At 46.1% G+C, this 17,626-nt stretch overlaps 2 protein-coding genes across 3 annotated transcripts; both read left to right on the forward strand.

Annotated features, from left to right (window-relative positions):
* On the forward strand, positions 1-15,008 carry AK6 (adenylate kinase 6). Its single transcript, XM_056112597.1, has 5 exons — positions 1-98; positions 1,554-1,646; positions 9,931-9,989; positions 10,448-10,593; positions 14,482-15,008. Exons 1-5 carry the CDS (start codon positions 71-73, stop codon positions 14,672-14,674), a joined length of 519 nt encoding a protein of 172 aa, XP_055968572.1. The 5' UTR covers positions 1-70; the 3' UTR covers positions 14,675-15,008.
* Positions 52-3,503, forward strand: TAF9 (TATA-box binding protein associated factor 9). Of its 2 annotated transcripts, none has more exons than XM_056112448.1 (3): positions 52-98; positions 1,554-1,646; positions 2,506-3,503. In XM_056112448.1, exon 3 carries the CDS (start codon positions 2,523-2,525, stop codon positions 3,318-3,320), a length of 798 nt encoding a protein of 265 aa, XP_055968423.1. In that variant the 5' UTR covers positions 52-98; positions 1,554-1,646; positions 2,506-2,522; the 3' UTR covers positions 3,321-3,503. The 2 variants fall into 2 exon arrangements, with proteins under 2 accessions (XP_055968423.1, XP_055968424.1); XM_056112449.1 differs by lacking the exon at positions 52-98 and adding an exon at positions 241-356.
* Positions 15,009-17,626: the final 2,618 nt, after the last annotated feature.

The following is a 17,626-nucleotide window of genomic DNA, read 5'->3' on the forward strand; positions in this document are numbered from 1 at the left end:
CCCGTGCGCGTCGCGCGCGCGAACGCTCCGCCCCCAGCCCGCTGCTCCCGGAGCTGCCGCGGCGAGGACCATGCAGCTGCCGAACATCCTGCTCACGGGTCAGGGCGCGCGGCGGGGAGGGGCCGGCGAGGGCCGGCCGGGACGCCTGAGCCCCGCCGCGGCGTCGGGCTCGCTTTCCGGGGCGGTGGGGGCGGGCGGGGCGGCCGACTGCGTTTCCGCGCGGGCCCGCGTGGCGGGGCGAGAGCGGCTGCGCCTCCGGACGGCGCCCGCGTGCGCGCGCGCGCCCGGGGGGGAGGGGCCGCGACGGGCCGGTCCGGGACGCTGAGGGCCGCGGCGGCTCGGGCGGCGGCGAGCAGGTAACGCGCGGCGCGGCGGCCCCGAGCTCCTCGCCCGCCGGCCCCGGCCCCGTGACGGCCTGCGCGGCGCCTTTCCTCGGCGCGTCTCGCTCGGGCTCTGCCCCCGCCGAGCCGCCGCCCGCGACGCCGCTTTCCGTTTCCTCCTGGTCTCCTCGGCGCGCCCGCTCGGATCGGCGCCGCGGCCCGCGCCTGTGGACGGAGGCCGAGGGCGCCCCAGAGGCTCTTCCTTTCTTGTGTTTGTCGTCGGCTTATTTAAAATTTTTTGTTTTGACGGAGGAAAGACGGTCCCGGAGCTTTCGCTGGGGCGCCGCGGGGCCGTGTTCCGGGACCCCCGGGCACCGCGGGAGCCGGACACGTCCGTGAGTCCGGGTCCCCGGCGCGGGGCGTCCACCTCGGCGCCCGCGAACGGGCAGCGTCGCGAGGACCCGCGTCCCCGGGCGCGTCTCCCGCGCGCCTCCCACGGGCCCGGCCGGGAAAGGACGACGGGGGTCGGGGAGGGGGGGGGGTCGTGGGCTCGCGCAGAGCGGAACCGGAGCGCCTGTTCGGGTGGGCCCGGGGAGACTCGTGCAGGGGAGGGTGTCGTCTCCGGGGGTTCGTGCGTGGCGTGGGAGGACGCGGGCTTGGGTGAGCGTGACCGTCCTGTGGTCGATCCCGGTGGTCTCTCCTGGTGATGCCTTAACCTGCTGCAGGTTCTGCGTTTAATTGGCTGGAACTGCTGTGGGTAAGGAGAAGGGAGGGGCGGAACGACAGAGCAGCATTGCTGTTACTGTTTGTCTAAGGAGAACGTCTGTGCCCAGACGCGGGAGAGCGCGCTCAACTGTTCGCGGTGGTCTCTAGGGTAGAATGTGGGGGCGAGTTTCAGTGTTGGTAATGGGATTTTTCTGCTTGGCTTCCCCCTCCCCTCCCTAATCTTCCCCCAATTGCACTGTACTGGGGGTTGCTAGTTTCTTCTGGGTATTTTCAGGGTGCTGCGAGCCAGTTGGAGTTGCTCAAACCCTGCTTCTGGTAGCGTCAGGTAGGGTAGGTGAGATCCTGGGATCTAAGAGGCTTTGGGTAGTTTTGATTGAATCACAGGGTGTTTTCTTGTGGGATTACTAATTCGGAAACTTCGTTTCAGTTAAGACCCGTCAGGATAGGTAGATAGCCAACGTATGCAATAAGTATTTCACGTACAGTGTCTTTGTGGTTTGTCTACAGGTACTCCGGGTGTTGGAAAAACCACGCTGGGCAAAGAACTTGCATCAAGAGCAGGACTGAAATACGTTAATGTGGGTGATTTAGCTCGAGAAGGTAAGGGACACATTGGTTTAGATTTTCTCTTTCTGAAGAAAAAGTATTGTAGAGAGTTGGTGTTGTGAGAGGGGAGAAAAACAGGAAAGATGATTATGAAGGAATTGATGCTTTCTTGGGGGGCTCAGAAATAGAAATATGGTGTCTAGTTGTGTGTCCTGTTCGTTCTGGATGTGACCTGATCCCCTCTAGCCCCATGTTAGACTAGCAGTTCCTCTGGACAGTAATCACTGGGAGCACGACTGCTCTGAAGAGATTAGACTTAGGTCAGCTAGAATGTGACTAGGGAGGAGGGAAAAGGTTTTGAATGAGGTCGCTCACTAGCATTAAGATTTGGGGGAGTCATAAGATACAGTTACGGAAAGGTGAGTGTTTCCGTGGTGGTTACCAGGGACTGGGATGGGGGGCGTGGAGAGTTAGTGTGTTTATTGGTTTGGTTTGGTTTTATGGTGCCAGGGAGCAAGTACGGGGTCTTAACTCGTGTGTGGTTGACATGTACTCCTACATCCCCAGCCCCAGGTTAGATTATTTTGAACTCAGACTGTCCGTTTGATACCTTAAATTAGTTTCATAGTTGCATGCCTGCACAAAACTGCATATTTTTTAAATGATTAATTTTTACTTATTTTACTCCTTTTTCACCCAAGTCCTTATTGTCATCTTCACCTTTTTTTCTACAACGATTTGCATGAAGTAAAAGTTGAGGAAGTGTAGAGAGAACTTTCAAGCGTGCCTCATAAAAATTTCAAATATTTTGCATGTGTTTTAAATTTTTGACATATCAGTTCCTGACAGTTGCTGCTGAAGTAACTATTTTAGGTTTGATCTAATGTACGTATTTTTTTCAAATGATCTAAAGTCTGATCACCGGATATCATGGAGACTGGCAAGATGGCTTCTCCCAAGAGCATGCCGAAAGATGCACAGATGATGGCACAAATCCTGAAGGATATGGGGATTACAGAATATGAACCGAGAGTTATAAATCAGATGTTGGAGTTTGCCTTCCGATATGTGACTACAATTTTAGATGATGCAAAAATCTATTCAAGTCATGCTAAGAAAGCTACTGTTGATGCAGATGATGTGCGATTGGCAATCCAATGTCGTGCTGACCAGTCTTTTACCTCTCCTCCCCCGAGAGATTTTTTATTGGATATTGCAAGGCAAAGAAATCAGACCCCTTTGCCATTGATCAAGCCATATTCTGGCCCTAGATTACCGCCTGATAGATACTGCTTGACTGCTCCAAACTATAGACTTAAGTCTTTACAAAAAAAGGCATCCACTTCTGCGGGAAGAATAACAGTTCCACGATTAAGTGTTGGTTCAGTTAGTAGTAGACCAAGTACTCCTACACTTGGCACACCAACCCCACAAACAATGTCTGTTGCAACTAAAGTAGGGACTCCAATGTCCCTTACAGGGCAAAGGTTTACTGTACAGATGCCCACTTCACAGGCCCCGGCTGTAAAAGCATCAATTCCTACAGCATCAGCAGTTCAGAATGTTCTTATTAATCCATCTCTAATTGGATCCAAAAACATTCTTATTACCACGAATATGGTGTCATCACAAAATACTGCCAATGAATCATCAAATGCATTGAAAAGAAAACGTGAAGATGATGATGATGACGATGATGATGATGATGATGATTATGATAATTTGTAATCTAGCCTTGAGACATGTAATGTGTATACTTGGCCTTGAGTTAATTGCATTGAGATTGAAAATGCATGCTGAATATTTTGAGTTTTGAGTAAATATAGTTACCATACTTTGATGTTTACATGTTGGATTTTCCTTAAGTTTAAAAATGGCCTTTAAAAATAAAGTTTTCATTTGTCAGTTTGATTGTTAGTACTTTGGGAATTGTTTTCAGAAGTTTTCCTCTATCACTACCAGGAATAACCAGCAACAACTCTAAAGTTGCTATACCTTTAGCATGTCACCGCTGATGTCTTCAGATGTTTAGATTGGAGCTTCTTCAGATGTGGGATTGTGTAACTAAAACATTTTGTTCTGAAATAAATTTCTTTGTGATTTATTATCAGTAAATGGTTTACACACCTATTTCATAAATATGTATATTCATATGTATCTGGATTGTGTGAGAATTTCTCTGGTGAAAGGGGCCATATGTCTAGTTTAGATTGCAATTAGAATCTCTGGAATATGAGTCATTCTTGCACTTTCTTTGGGGGGGGCACTTTTTTTTCCTTGCACCTCCCAAGCAGAGCACCTCCCTTAGTGTGTAAGGCAGTGGGGGTTTGATCCCTGGCACAAAAAAGATAACAGACTTTTGTTTATTATTATAAATAGGCATTCTTTATATTTTCACAAAATGTCCCTTATTGAGTGTTAACTGTTTTTGAATATTTTGACAAGTTGGTTTCAGTAATATGGTCTTGTTTTCCAGTTGAAATCACCTGCTCAGTATTTCTCAATATTGAAGTTACTATATAATCTACCATGTTGAGAGGAACAGCTCACCTAGAATAGTCTTTATGGTGAGAGAGATACCTTCCTCATCACTGACTTCTCTCCTCCTTGTATTGAGTAATTTAGCCCGGTGTGTGCTTACCATCCTCTGTATTCCGTTGGTGAGGTGATTGAATCTGAAAAGTGTTTTCCTTCTGTAATGCCAGCTAAAGAATTTATGGTACTAGATAAAGTACTTCACAGAGTTCTTATTAATATACCAGATTTCCCCTATGTAGTTCCCTGATACTATTTTATTTTATCTGAAAAATAATCTGAGACAGGCCGGAGAGATAGTACAAAGCTAAAGCACTTACTTTGAACACAGCTGTGCCCCAGTTCAAGTTCAGCACCAGTTAGGGTCCTTTGAGCACAGAGCAAAAGTAAGCCCTGAACATTGGTGAGGGTTCCTCTCCAACACACACCCAAATAAATAATCTGAGATATGTATTCTAAGGCAAATTGTCTATAAAGCACTGCTAATGGGGGTGAGTCATTTTGTGATATCTGACAACTTCTGAAGACTTTTTTGTAGTTGTAACTGGACTGTGGGGGGGTGGGGAGGGAGGGTGCTGCTATTAACCATAAGAGGATAAGAGGCAGGGGTGCTACTCAATAGCATACAGTGAACAAGACAATTCTCCATTCTTCAACCCACAAAAAACTGGTCTCTATAAGCCAGAGTGAAGCTGGAGAGGTTGTATAGCCAGCCCCATTGTGATCCTCAAATGCATATAATACCCCTACTGCTGAGCACCACCTTTGTGAACCAAAAAAATATTCTTGCGCCAGGGAGATACATAGTCTGTAGTGTGTTTGCCTTGCATGGGGGCCACCTCGGTTCAATCCCTAGCACTGACTATGGTCCCCCAAGTACCACAAGGAGTGATCTCTGAACAGAACCGGGAATGAACCCTTAGCACAGCTAGGATGGCCTCCTACCCCTCCTCCCAATCCATCCCCGCTAAAAAACACTTAAGCAAATATGTCTAAATGGAATTGTCATACTAAATTAAAATCTGTAAAATACAATATTTTATTCCCTTTAAATTCAAGAAAAATTGATGAATTGGCTTAATATACCAGGAGATGGAGAAGTGGTACAACAGGTAAGGTGCTTGCCTTACATACAGCCAACCCAGGTTCAATCCCTGGCATTCTGTATTGTCCCTTGAGGCCCACCAGGAGTAAGCCTTGAAAACTTCTGATAGATTGGAAACAAAAAATACATAACATGCCAATGTCCATTTCCTAATACCAGTTGTCAATCTTCAGCTGTTTCTCCCCCCTCAGTATTCATAGATCTAAAAGTAATAGGATCATATTTACAATGAACCCAACCCAGATTCCATCCCTATACTCCATATGGTTCCTTTACCTGCAGGGAGCCATACCTGATCCCTAAGCCTAGAGTCAGGAGTAAGCCCTGAGCACTGCTCCCACTGCCTGGTGTGGCCTGAAAACAAAACAATAAAAGCTACTTGAAACCTGATGTTTATTGCCCAGCAGTGTTTGTTTTTATAGCAATCAATAATGGCAGCCTGAGGTGTTTTATATCCTTTAGAGAAGACTGTCATCCCTGCTTTAAACTTTTATGACAGACATTACCCCCTGCCAGCCTTTTTTGACTTGAGCTCACTTGGCCTCATCGACATTGCTGTCCCAATCTTAGCATCTGCCTTCTCACAGTAACTTTCTCCAGTGATTTTGTTACAGCCTTTGCCTCTGATAGCATTAATTATTCAGGACTTAATCCCCTCCTTCTAGGGTCACTGTCACTGTCCTCCCGTTGTTCATTTATTTGCTCGAGCGGGCACCAGTAACATCTCACACCAAATTGTGAGACTTGTTACCTCTTTATAATTACAACTTAGTTGAGGGTGTTGGGAGGAAGCTTAGTGGTGAAGCACAAGCCTCTCCATGTCTGAGGCCATGGATACAAAACAACATTCAGATCTCTAGATTTTCTAGATTGCTATAAGATGGAATCATCTCTGTAGAGTTAGTAATGTATCCAATCACATTTAAAAAGCACAAGCTCTGGGGCCAGAGAAACAGTACACGTTCACACACTGCTCAGCACTACTTTGAAGTGCTGGGGATTGTGGATCTCAGGACCTTAATTTGGTACCCTGTGTCATGCTAGAGACTGTGCCACTGTTACTCCATCCTGTTCTGAGGACCATGTTGAAATTTACTCTTTGATTATCACTTTTTCTTCCATACCATCATGTTTCTTGTTATACTGGGAATCAAACCCTGAGTTTCACATGGGCAAAACCAGCCTTCTACCACTGAGCAATGTCCTGGCCTGAGGATACAATGCTGCCTGAAATTTGTGCTGTTAACCCAGGAAAAACAGCCGTTTCGGCTGCAGTCATTCTTAGCACGCCCCATGTCTCCTTCATCTGCAGCATTCTTTTCCTAAATTCACTTTTGTCTTTTGTTGCCTTTAGATCCAGAGTCTAGACCAGTTTTGTTTTTGTTTTTGTTTTTGTTTTTTTTGGCTTTTTGGCCATTCCTGGCAATGCTTAGGGCTTACTCCTGGGTTTGCAATTAGGGATCTCCCCTGGTGGGCTCAGAAGACCATACGGAGTGCTGGGGATCAAACCTGGGCTGGCCACCTGCAAGGCAAGCACCCTACCTATTATACTAGACCAGAGTTTCTCAACCCCTTTCCAATCCTGTTTCCTTTGTGTTGGCCCCCTCGTCTTATGTGTAGCTGTCATTTTATGCAGTTTTTACCTGTGGCTACTGCAATATTTTTGTTTGTTTTTGTTTTGGGGGACAGACCTGGTTGTGTTCAGGGTTTATTCCTGGCTCTGTATTCAGGGATCACTCCTGGCGGTGATTGGGAGACCATACCCCACTTGGAATATTCTGAGGGCAGACATGGGGCCATATGGCCTCCAGTTATGAAATACTATCCTAAACAACTATAAATTGGGTTTGAAACCTAAGTTTTCTAATGTCACATAAATTATTTTCTTCTTCCAAAATTTGATTGTTTTAAAGTCACACCCAGCAGTGCTTAGGGATATTCCTGGAGTTCAGGAATCACTCTTGGTGGGTGTTGGGAATAGAACCCAGGGCAGCTGTGTGCAAGACAAGCACCCAACCTGCTGTAATATTGCTCTGACCCCCAAAGTTTGAAATGAAGGGGCCAGAGAAAGTATAGGAGATAAGACACTTGCCTAGTGTGTGCTGACTTGTCTTCAAACCTTCAGTTTCATGTGGTCGTCCAAGTACCGCCAGGGTTCACTCAATCACAGAAGTCAGTTCCTCCAGGAAACTCCCTAATATTTTACGTTTGTATTTCTAACATATTCAATGTCCATACTATAGCATCATGAGCTATAACATTACAGTATGATCACAGTCTAAGTTTTAGGTAATTGTCTGCCCCCATTTATTGCAAGCTGATGAAAAGACCGTCTTCTCATTTGTTTTAGCCTCCCTTAAGTACAGCAGGGACTGGAGAGATAGACAGTGAGAGGGTACTTGCCAACCCGAATTTGATCTCCGGCAACCCATATCATTCCCCAAGCACCACCTGAGCACTGCCAGGTGTGATCCAAAAGTAACGAATTACAGTGCAGGCCTAGGAATTGGCTCAAAGGATAAGTATACATGCTTAGCATGCAGAAGCTCATGGTTCAATACTCCCGGAACACTTCTGAGACCCCTGACCAATAAAACTGAAACCCCTGAACACTGCCAGCTGTGCTCCTTCCCCCTGCCCACCCTCGTTCAAAAAAGTATGTATAGTCTTACAGTATAAAGATTAATCTGAAAGCATTTCTGGGGCTGGAGTGACTGTACAGCTGGCAGGGCATCTTGTGTGCAGCTGACTGGGATTTAGTCATCAGCGCCACAGTATGGTCCCCTGAGCCCTGCCAGGAGTGATTGATACCTAAGCGCAGAGCCTCTGAGCCCTGAGCACTGCTGGGTGTGACCTAAAAAAACAGTCAATGTTGCTTGGGAGTTTTTTTCTTTCTTTTTTTTTTTTAAGATTTCACTAGTTCTTGAATAGGCAGATAATTCATACTTAAAATATGAAGAAACCTCACATTAATAAATTCTAGATTATGACATAGTATAGTCACCTGTAAGAGAATTTTGGCACTAAAACACTTATTAATTTTAAAGATGTATGGAAAAATAATTCCATTCTGGCTAACATCTCCTAATCTTGACTCATTGCTCCAGGGGTCCATGCAGTTTTGGGGATCAAATCTGCCTGCATGTTCTCCAGCCCATTGAGCGATCTGTCTGAGCCCAAGAGGGCTGAACTCTTTAGGATGATAGATTTCCTGGTAACTGAGCAGTAACCCAAGCAGACAAAAGCTATACTTGGTGGAAAGGGGGCTTACAGATCTAGAGTGTGTCCATGTACCCTTCAGGCAAGACGAAGTGCAGATGCCTCTCATTTTCTGCTTACCCTCAGGACTGCCCTTCCTCACTTGATGACACTTGCTCCTTTTCACTTCATTTCACGCTGTGCCAAAACGGGGGGGGGGGGGGGGGGGCGGGAGGTAGGGAGCAAACTTTATAGCACGTGCTTAAACGTGGCTCAAAGGATAAGCCTGCCGGAGATCCCTCATCTATGATTCATGCTAAGGGTGGGAATAGTAAGCTTCATTTCTTGAAGACTTTGGAAATGGATATGGCTTATTGGGAAATTCTGTTAGTCACAAGTAAGATGCCAAAGAGAGGGACTGGAGAGAGAGTACAGCGGGCAAGGTGCCTGCCTTGCATGTGCCCACTTCAGTCCCTGTTAACAAAAATCGTCCTCCCAGCTACACCAGGAGTGATTCCCTGAGCATAGAGCCAGGTGTAAACACTGAGCAAAGAGAATTGCATTACTTAAATAGCATCACAAAAGACTCACATTGTGCTTTAAGACCTACCACATTAGAAGTTGTCCTGTGCAAACAAGACCACCCTGCCCAGTGGCAGAAAACATAACGAGTGCCCAAGATGAAAGACCAGGTGCTGCTGCATCCTGTCGAACATAGCTCCTGGACAGTGTAGCATGCTGATTCAGGCGGGACCTTTGTGACAGATGCACCCCTAAGTCAGAGAATAGCTGCGAAAGTATCCTGGTTATCTTGAGGGTTTCCATGATAAATTACACAATCCGTGTTCTCACTTTAGAAATGAAAGTTCTTACAGGCTGCAGTTGTGCTCTAGTGGTATAGCACATGCTTTTCACAGGCAAGCCCTGGGTTTAATTCTAGGCTCAGCATGGAGACCCTTCTCCCTCCACCCCACACACTCACTGTTGGGTGTGACCCCCCCATCCCAATGGAAAAAAGTTCTTAGTGTTAGATTTAAATCTGTGAGGTGTTTTGTTGGTTGATTTTGGTATTTGAGCCATACCCAGCAGTGCTCAGGGGTTACTCCTAGCTCTGCACTTAGGATTTACTCCATGCAGTGCATGGGAACCATATGGGATGCTGGCGGTTAAACCCAGGTCGGCTGTGTTCAAAGCAAATGCCCCGCCTGCTGTACTATCATTCTGGCCCCCTCTTCCTCTCGTTTTTTAAATAGGTTTCACCATTGCTTTTAAAAAGCATCACATAAATTGCTATTCAAATTTCCTTCTAGACACAACTAATTGACCAATATTTTCTATTTTATTATATATATAGCTGTATCTGTGTCTGTGTAACATCTATATTAGTGCCTTCCCTTGAATTCTAATAAAGTACTTGATAGAGATTCTATTCTGAAAATCCACAGATAACTTGAAAATTACTTAGAAAACACTAATCTAATAATCCAATATTTCTTTCAGGGCAGTTGTTTGATGGCTATGATGAAGAGTATGAGTGCTCCATTTTAGATGAAGATAGAGTAAGTACAATTTTGCACGCAGTGTACCTTTTTAAATTTAATAGTAAAGTTTACATTTTGGGGGTTGGGGAGGTTGGGGACACATCCAATTCAGGTTATTCCTGGCTCTGTTCTCAGGAGTGACCTCAGGTAGTAATCCAGGAACCATATGCAGTCCCAGGAATCTGACTGGGGTCAGCTGCATGCAAAACAAGCGCTTTTTCTGTACTGCCTTTCCTCTACCCCCTGGCCTTAATTTGGAGGGTGGAGTGGAGTGGTTTCTCAGGCCACAGCCAGCATTGCTCAGATGCTCTTCCTGACTGCTCAGAAGGGACCTCTCGTGGTGCTCTGGGGATCTGATGTAGTGCTGGGGATTTAAACTGGGTCAGCCACATGCCAAGTGCCTTTCGTGCCTTTTGCCTCCTATACATGTTTGGCCCTGGCTTTTTTTTTTTTTTAATTTTAAACCTTTCTTACAGGTGATTGATGAGTTGGAAAATCAAATGAGTGAAGGTGGAGTTATTGTGGATTACCACGGTTGTGATTTCTTCCCAGAACGCTGGTTTCATATCGTTTTTGTGCTAAGAACAGATAACACAGTGCTGTACAAAAGACTTGAAACAAGGTAAAAAAAGGAAAGACATTAAATTATTTTGGGGGAGGTTGACTCACCCAGAAGCTTGGGAATCATGCAGTGACAGGGATCAGATGGGCACCCACACGTGAAATGTGTACTCTAGCCCTTTGAGTCATCTCTCTTACCCCCACCCTTAAATTCTTACAGTATAAGCTTTGTTCAGATTTCTGAAATAGGCTGATACTACTGTGTTGAGGAATTATGTTTAGAAATGTACTACTTTATTATGTTTAGGAATGTAAGTGCTTTATTTTTTATTGATTTGATTGTTTTTGTTTTGTTTGATCATACCCAGCCAGCTCTGTGCTCAGGGATCCCTCCAGGTGGTGCTTGGGGGCACTATGCATTGCTGAAAATCTAACCCTAGCTGGTTTTACCCTCTATCCGCAGCCAGTTTGTCTTTTTGGGTTTTCTTTTTTTTGGCTCATACTTGATGGTGTTGGGGATTACGTTGTGCCAGACATCGGAGCCAGAGCTCCTGCATGTACAGCGTACTCTCTAGCCCTTTGAACCACCCCCCGACTCTTTCTTTTTCCTGTTGTTGGGGATCAAGTGCTTTATACATGCAAGGCAAGTGCACTGCTGCTCAGCTGCATCCCCAACTTGTAAGACCAGTATTTTGAATATAAAAGAGTAAAAGTTTTAAAACATGGCATTTTCTGAGTAAGTCAATACTTAAATGGACAGTTTGATTTAGCATAAACTCCATAAAACAATTCCATTCAGACATGCTTTTTCCTTTGTGTAAAACCTTGATAGGAAGACACCTACAGCAGTAATATTCCTTGCTACTAAATGAACAAACATTAGCCAAATTGTCCTCATAACATGAATAGAAAAAATAACAAGATAAATCAGCATTTCATAACCCATAAAATACATTTGAGATGTCCCTCTAAGAGAGCGTCAGATTTAATCCAGAAAACACAGATTTTTATGAAACACATTTTCCCACTGTCTTGTTTCAAGCAGTGGGGTATATAGTAAAATTGAGGGGGCAGTTGTAGGAAGAAAAACTCCAGACTTCAACTAAAGTCCAGCGCAGAATTTCTGCTTCTCACTGTAGTCAATGCTGTCATTGAATTACTTGTAGAAGGTCTTGCACAAAGGAGTATAGTAGCGAATGTCTAGAGAAAGCTTGGTTGGAACTAGTCTTTTTAGTTTTTTTTAATTGTGAAAAAGTCACAGTCACCTGTTTTTAGAAAACCTTTTAAAATAAACTTTTCATAAGTGGGCCAGAGAGATAGTATAGCAGGTAGGGCACATGCCTTACACACGTTTAACCTGGGATCAATCCCCAGTACTACATGTTGTCCCCTCAGTACCAGGAGTGACCCAGATGACAGAGATGCATACACCCTGAACACCACCAGGTGTAGCCCTAAGACAAAAACTAAAGGCAAAAAAAAAGAAGAAGAAGAAAAGAATAGAGGGTTTGGGAGTTGGTTCAGAGACCAGAGTGTATACTTGGATACACACATACCTCAGGGGCTTCTGAGCGTTGCTGGATGTTGCACCAAATCCAAAACACAGAGAAGCAGTTTTATTGAGATAAGTCTACATACCACATAATTTACCCATCTGAAGTTTACATTAGTACTTAGTATATTTACAGAATTCTGCTTCTATACTACAGCCAGTTTTAGTAGTAGAAGCACAAAAGTCACCTTCTCAAAAGTCACTCCATATCAGCAGTCACTCCCCATTTCCCCTCAGTTCTTCAGCTCTAAGTAACACGCAACTTTTCACCCATGTAGAATTTAAATAAATGAGAGCATTTCATATAAATGAGATGATTAGTGTTTGGGTTTCATCTGTTGTAATGTTTCAAAGCTCATCTGTGTGGTTGCATTTCTTTTTACCTCCAAATTGTGGTATATTGTATGGATAGACCATATTTAGTGTTTACTTGCCAAATGATAGATTAAAAAAAAAATAATGCTACCATGAAGATTTGGGCCTTTTGTTGTTGGTTTTGTTTGGGGACCAAGTTTGTTGTGTTTGGTGACCACATCAGCAATGCTCAGGGCTGACTTCTGGCTCTGTGCTTAGGAATCACTCCTGGCAAGGCCATATGGAACGTCAGAGATGGAACTCGGGTTAGATGCGTGCAAGAGAGGTGCCCTACTTGCTGTACTAGGGCTCTGGCCCTTGTTACATTTTTGTGTGGCCATTACTCGTTCATTGGGTAGGAATGGGATTTTTGTATCATATACACTTAGGGTGAATTGTTAAGACTGCTTTCCATGGTATCTACAATTTGATATTACAAGAGCAGTCTGTGAAGTGAAGACAGCCAGGTGGGGCTCAAAAGTTCCCACACCCGAAATTTATTTTTATCTTTTTACCAGGTAACATCTGCTGAAAGATAGAGTTTTTTAGCTCTCTTTGGGATTGATAATGTACAGATGTATCTAATCATACATCAAATAATATAAAATTGTTCTTACATGAGCATTTAATTACAGGGAAAATGTGTGGTTCTCCAGGTCTTTAGGAATCACTCTTCGTGATGCTCTGGGGACCTTATTGCAGTGTTGTGCCTCATGCAAAGCAAGCACCTTAACCCCTTAATAGCTGAAAGAACAGGAGTTAAGATACAGGTGTACTGAACATTGTGGACAGGTTCTTGGAAATTCCAACTTTTTTTTTTTTAATCTCCCAATCTGTGCTTAGGAGGCTGGGCCCCCCATTATTATTCTCATTCAACCTGGTCAGTGATTCAGTCCAATGGCCTGAGGAGGCCATTCTGCCCTGCAGTGCTGCAGATACCCAGGCCACAACCAGTGGTGCTCTGGGCACTCTACATCTGGGGGTGAAACTTCACCAGGTTGGGCACCTGCTAGGCATGTACCTGAACTGCTGTACTTTTATCTGTTGGCCCACCTCTTGACTCTAAAATCTGAAACCCTAGCTAGAGCTGTCTCACAGTTAAGAATCTGGCTTAACAACAAAAAGGGAGACTAACACCCAGGAATGGCTGAGATTAGTACCAGAAATTTTGCTCCATGACTTGAAGGCCAGCCACACGTGCTAGGTGAAAAGGAAGCTCAGATAGAGAAGAGAGCAACAAATTAAGGGTGTTGTGAGGACCCTCCCAGGGTGGGAGAAGCATGCTGAAAGTAGTCTATAGACCAAACATGATTGCCACTCAATGCCTCTCTTGCAAAACACAGTACCCAAAAGAAGAGAGAGAGAACAAGGGAGAATGCCCTCCCACAGGGGCAGGGTGGGAAGGGGGGGATGCTGGGACCCGTGGTGGGGGAGGATGGGCACTGGTGGAGGGATGGGTACTTGGTCATTGTATAACTGAAACCCAAGCACAAAAGTTTATAAGTCTGTAACTGTACCTCATGGTGTTTCACTAATAAAACAATTTAAGAAAAAAGAAAAAAGAATCTGGCTTAAGATAAGTATATATGTTTGCATACTGAGTGCCTGACAAATTATTGGGCGAGATAGGAACTCAGACAAACCTGGATATTGGTCCCTTGTTTAGTTTCCCTTAAAGAAACAAGCCTAGGGGCTGGAGCGATAGCACAGCGGGTAGGGCCTTTGCCTTGCACGCAGCTGACCCAGGTTCAATTCCCAGCATCCCCGATGGTCCCCTGAGCACCGCCAGGAGTAATTCCTGAGTGCAAAGCCAGGAGTAACCCCTGTGCATCGCCTGGTGTGACCCAAAAAGCAAAATAAATAAATTTTTTTTAAAAAAAAAAAAAGCCTCTATATTTATAAATGAGAGTCTAATTTTTCCAGATAAGGGGACTGAGAAGTATTTGTGTTTGGTTTTACATTTTTAAAGGGTCCAGATTTTCATAATGTCCCTAATTAATGTCATTTACTTTGCTTTTGTTTGCTTATCTTCTTGCCTTCTAGGGGTTATAGTGAGAAGAAACTGAAAGAGAACATTCAGTGTGAAATTTTTCAAGTTCTTTATGAAGAAGCCTTAGCATCGTACAAGGAAGAAATAGTGCATCAGCTGCTCAGCAATAGTCCAGATGATCTAGAGAATAATATCAACCAGATAATGGCATGGATTGAACAATGGGTCAAAGATCATAGCTCTTGAAGTATACGATCGACACTTTATGATCTCTTGCTATTTCTCTCCCCATATAAATTACCCAATTGTTAATAAATTAAAAAAACAAAACGTTGCAAGTGGGGTAGGAGAGATAGTACAGCTGATAGGTCCTTACATGACAGCTGACTGGGGTTTGATCCCCAGCATACCATATGGCCCTCCGAGTTCACCAGGAGTGATTTCTAAGTGCAGAGCCAGGAGAAACCCCTGAGCATGGCCAAGTGTGTCTCCAAGTCCACCACCACTATGCACACCCCCCCACCCTACTCCCCAAAAAACACTGTTACAAGACTAGAAGATGGATTATACTAAAGTTTATGTTTGGGTTTTCTCCATGAGAAAGGTAAATCTCAGGTATAATGAGTATAATAAAGGAACGAGAGTAAAATTTGACCAAATGTATGGCCTCTAAATTCATCACAGAATCGGAATGAAGTGGGTATTTCCCAAAATGAAATTTATGTCTAAAGAAAAAGCACTCGAGGAGTCGAGGCGATGGTGCAGGGGTCGGGCACTGCCTTAGGACCCTGCCAGCGGGAGGGCCGGGCCCTGAGCATCAGTGGGAAGCGCCCCCCAGCTCCCCGCCCCACACTCGGTGGCCCTTAAAGGCAGGCGTGGTTCCGAAGACCCGCCTCCTGCAGGACACAGAAGCTGGGCTCTGTGCAAGGGCAGTGTCCCCAGGAGCCCGGGCCGAGCCCGCCTCGGAACGCTCCGTTGCCTCGCGGACGCGCCTTTCCGGCCGGCTGCGCGGCTCGTCACGTGCCCGGGCGTCCCCGGCGGCGGCAGCGCCTACGTGGAGGCTCGGCGCGGGGTGAGCGCGCGGTCGCGGGGGTGGGGGTACCTCGGGGGTGGGGGGCTCCCGGGTCCAGCACCCGCGCGGGAGGCGGTCGACGCGGCGGGCCGCAGGGCTTGGCAAGTGGGAACCCCGGGGCAGGAGCGCACTGGCTTGGAGCCCCTCGGCAGGTTGCAGATGAGCCGCCAACTGGCCCCTGCCCCCACGATTACTGGTTTCCTGGCTCCGCTGGCATTTAAAAATAATAATAGTAACAACTGGAATTGAAAGGCTTTCTGCTTCCGCCCCTCCTCCATTGTAGCGATATTTTTTCTATTCATGTCAAGCCTTCGAACTAGAGCGCCGTAATTGCGCTGTGCTGTCCTGCCCAGGGTCCGGGAGAGTTGGGGAAATACTTTTAGCAGGGCCTGTGGTTTCGTTACTCCTGTACCAACGATACTTTGTTCACTTGGATCCGTGGAGCCTTGATGTTCGCATTAGAGGGCGTATAGGAGCTGCCGATGCAATTTTAGCATCATGCTTTAAGTCTGCAGTTTTCAGAAGCCAAGACACAGTGCGGGCCAGCGCCATGGATCAGCAGGGGGGCGCTGAAGCGGCTCTTTGACCAGCCTGCTGGCCCGGCAGAGCTGGGGCGGTCGTGGGGCGGCTGCCCCTAAGCCAGGATTTCTCTTTCCGTTCTCTTTGGAACATCTGGTAAGCATAGTGAGGCGGGGCTCTGTGGCCAGGGTGGAGGGCGATACCTGAGTCAGGGAGGAAGGGGCCCATTACACAGGACCGAGTGAGTGAGGAATCACTGGTGGCCCAGGGCAGAGGAGACAGCCTTCCTGGGGTGGGGGAGGCTTCCAAGAGGTGGAGGGACTGGGAGCAGGTGCAAAGCCCCTTAGAAGCACAAAGCCAGCACAGGGAGTCGTGACTGACCAAACGGGAAGTGAAAACGGGGACCTCCCGGTAGAAAACACTGGTGACTCATTAAGTCTATATGATGTGGGAGCCACGGCACCTGCTCTAGGACAGGAGAGGCGAGGCTGCCTCAGTGCTGGGTGCTGGGAGACAGTGGCTGACTGGCGTGTGTGTGTGGCAGGGACTGGAACCACCACCAGCTGGGGGATCACTGGTTTAATCCTGCAGAGGTCCTGAGAAATTCAGCCAGGACTCTGAAAATACAAAGTCAAGGTTTGGGGGAGATTTTGTGAACCAAGAAAACTTGTCAATGAAGGATATTAAAGAGAAGGGAGGTGGGGGACAAAACATTGCAGCCTCCAGTGTTTGGAGTCATGGTCGATGCATGTGTAGACTTAGTCTGGGGGAGCATAACGTGATGAGATTTGCACCCAGATTGTTTGAGTCCAGGCTTTCTAGGACATCATTCTGCTGCCTTCTGCCCATCAGCATCAAATTGAATTGGATGAAAGGACTGTAACTGCAGATGCTTCCCCTTGCTTGAAAATAATGTATGGGCAGGTGAGGTAGCATGGGGGTTCAGGTGCCTGACTTGACAGACCTGGCTGGGTTCCGTCCCCTGCACCACAAATGTCCCCTAGCACCACCAGGGGTGATCCTTGAGCACAGAGCCAATAGTTAAGCCCTGAGCACCCCGGAGTGTGCCCCCTGTCAAGCGAGGGCAGAGGTACCCATGATACCTGAATATGTGGAATATTAAAAATATTCTTGACTAAAGAGATAAAATACAGCAGGTAAGATGCTTTTCTTGCATGTATCCTACCCAGGTTCACCCAGGGCCAGAGAGTACAGCAGGTAAGGCACATGCCCATGTTCAACCCAGTTTGACCATGGCACTGCAGATGTCCCCTGAGCCCCACTGGAATGATTCCTGAGCTCAGAGCCAGAAGTAATCCCCAAGCACTGCCAGATGTGTTCCCCAAACCAAAAAAAAAAGTACTTATATTCTTAACCAACCCCACAGTTGCTTACTCTTTCCTGTTACTAATGTTTCCCTTTGTATTGCCTCATTCCATTTTCATCACTGGTGGCTGCCAAACTCCACCCTAACCTCGATGGAGTGTGTGGTTGTCTTTACAAGCAGGAATCTCCTGCACCAGGAGTGGAGCCCAGCCTCTTGGGATTCTTCTTTTTCCAATAAGTAACCTTCTATTTACCATCAAATAAAAATTGATGGACTCACT

This window comes from Sorex fumeus, unplaced genomic scaffold, assembly GCF_029834395.1.
Source record: "Sorex fumeus unplaced genomic scaffold, SorFum_2.1 ptg000018l, whole genome shotgun sequence".
NCBI lineage: Eukaryota > Metazoa > Chordata > Mammalia > Eulipotyphla > Soricidae > Sorex > Sorex fumeus.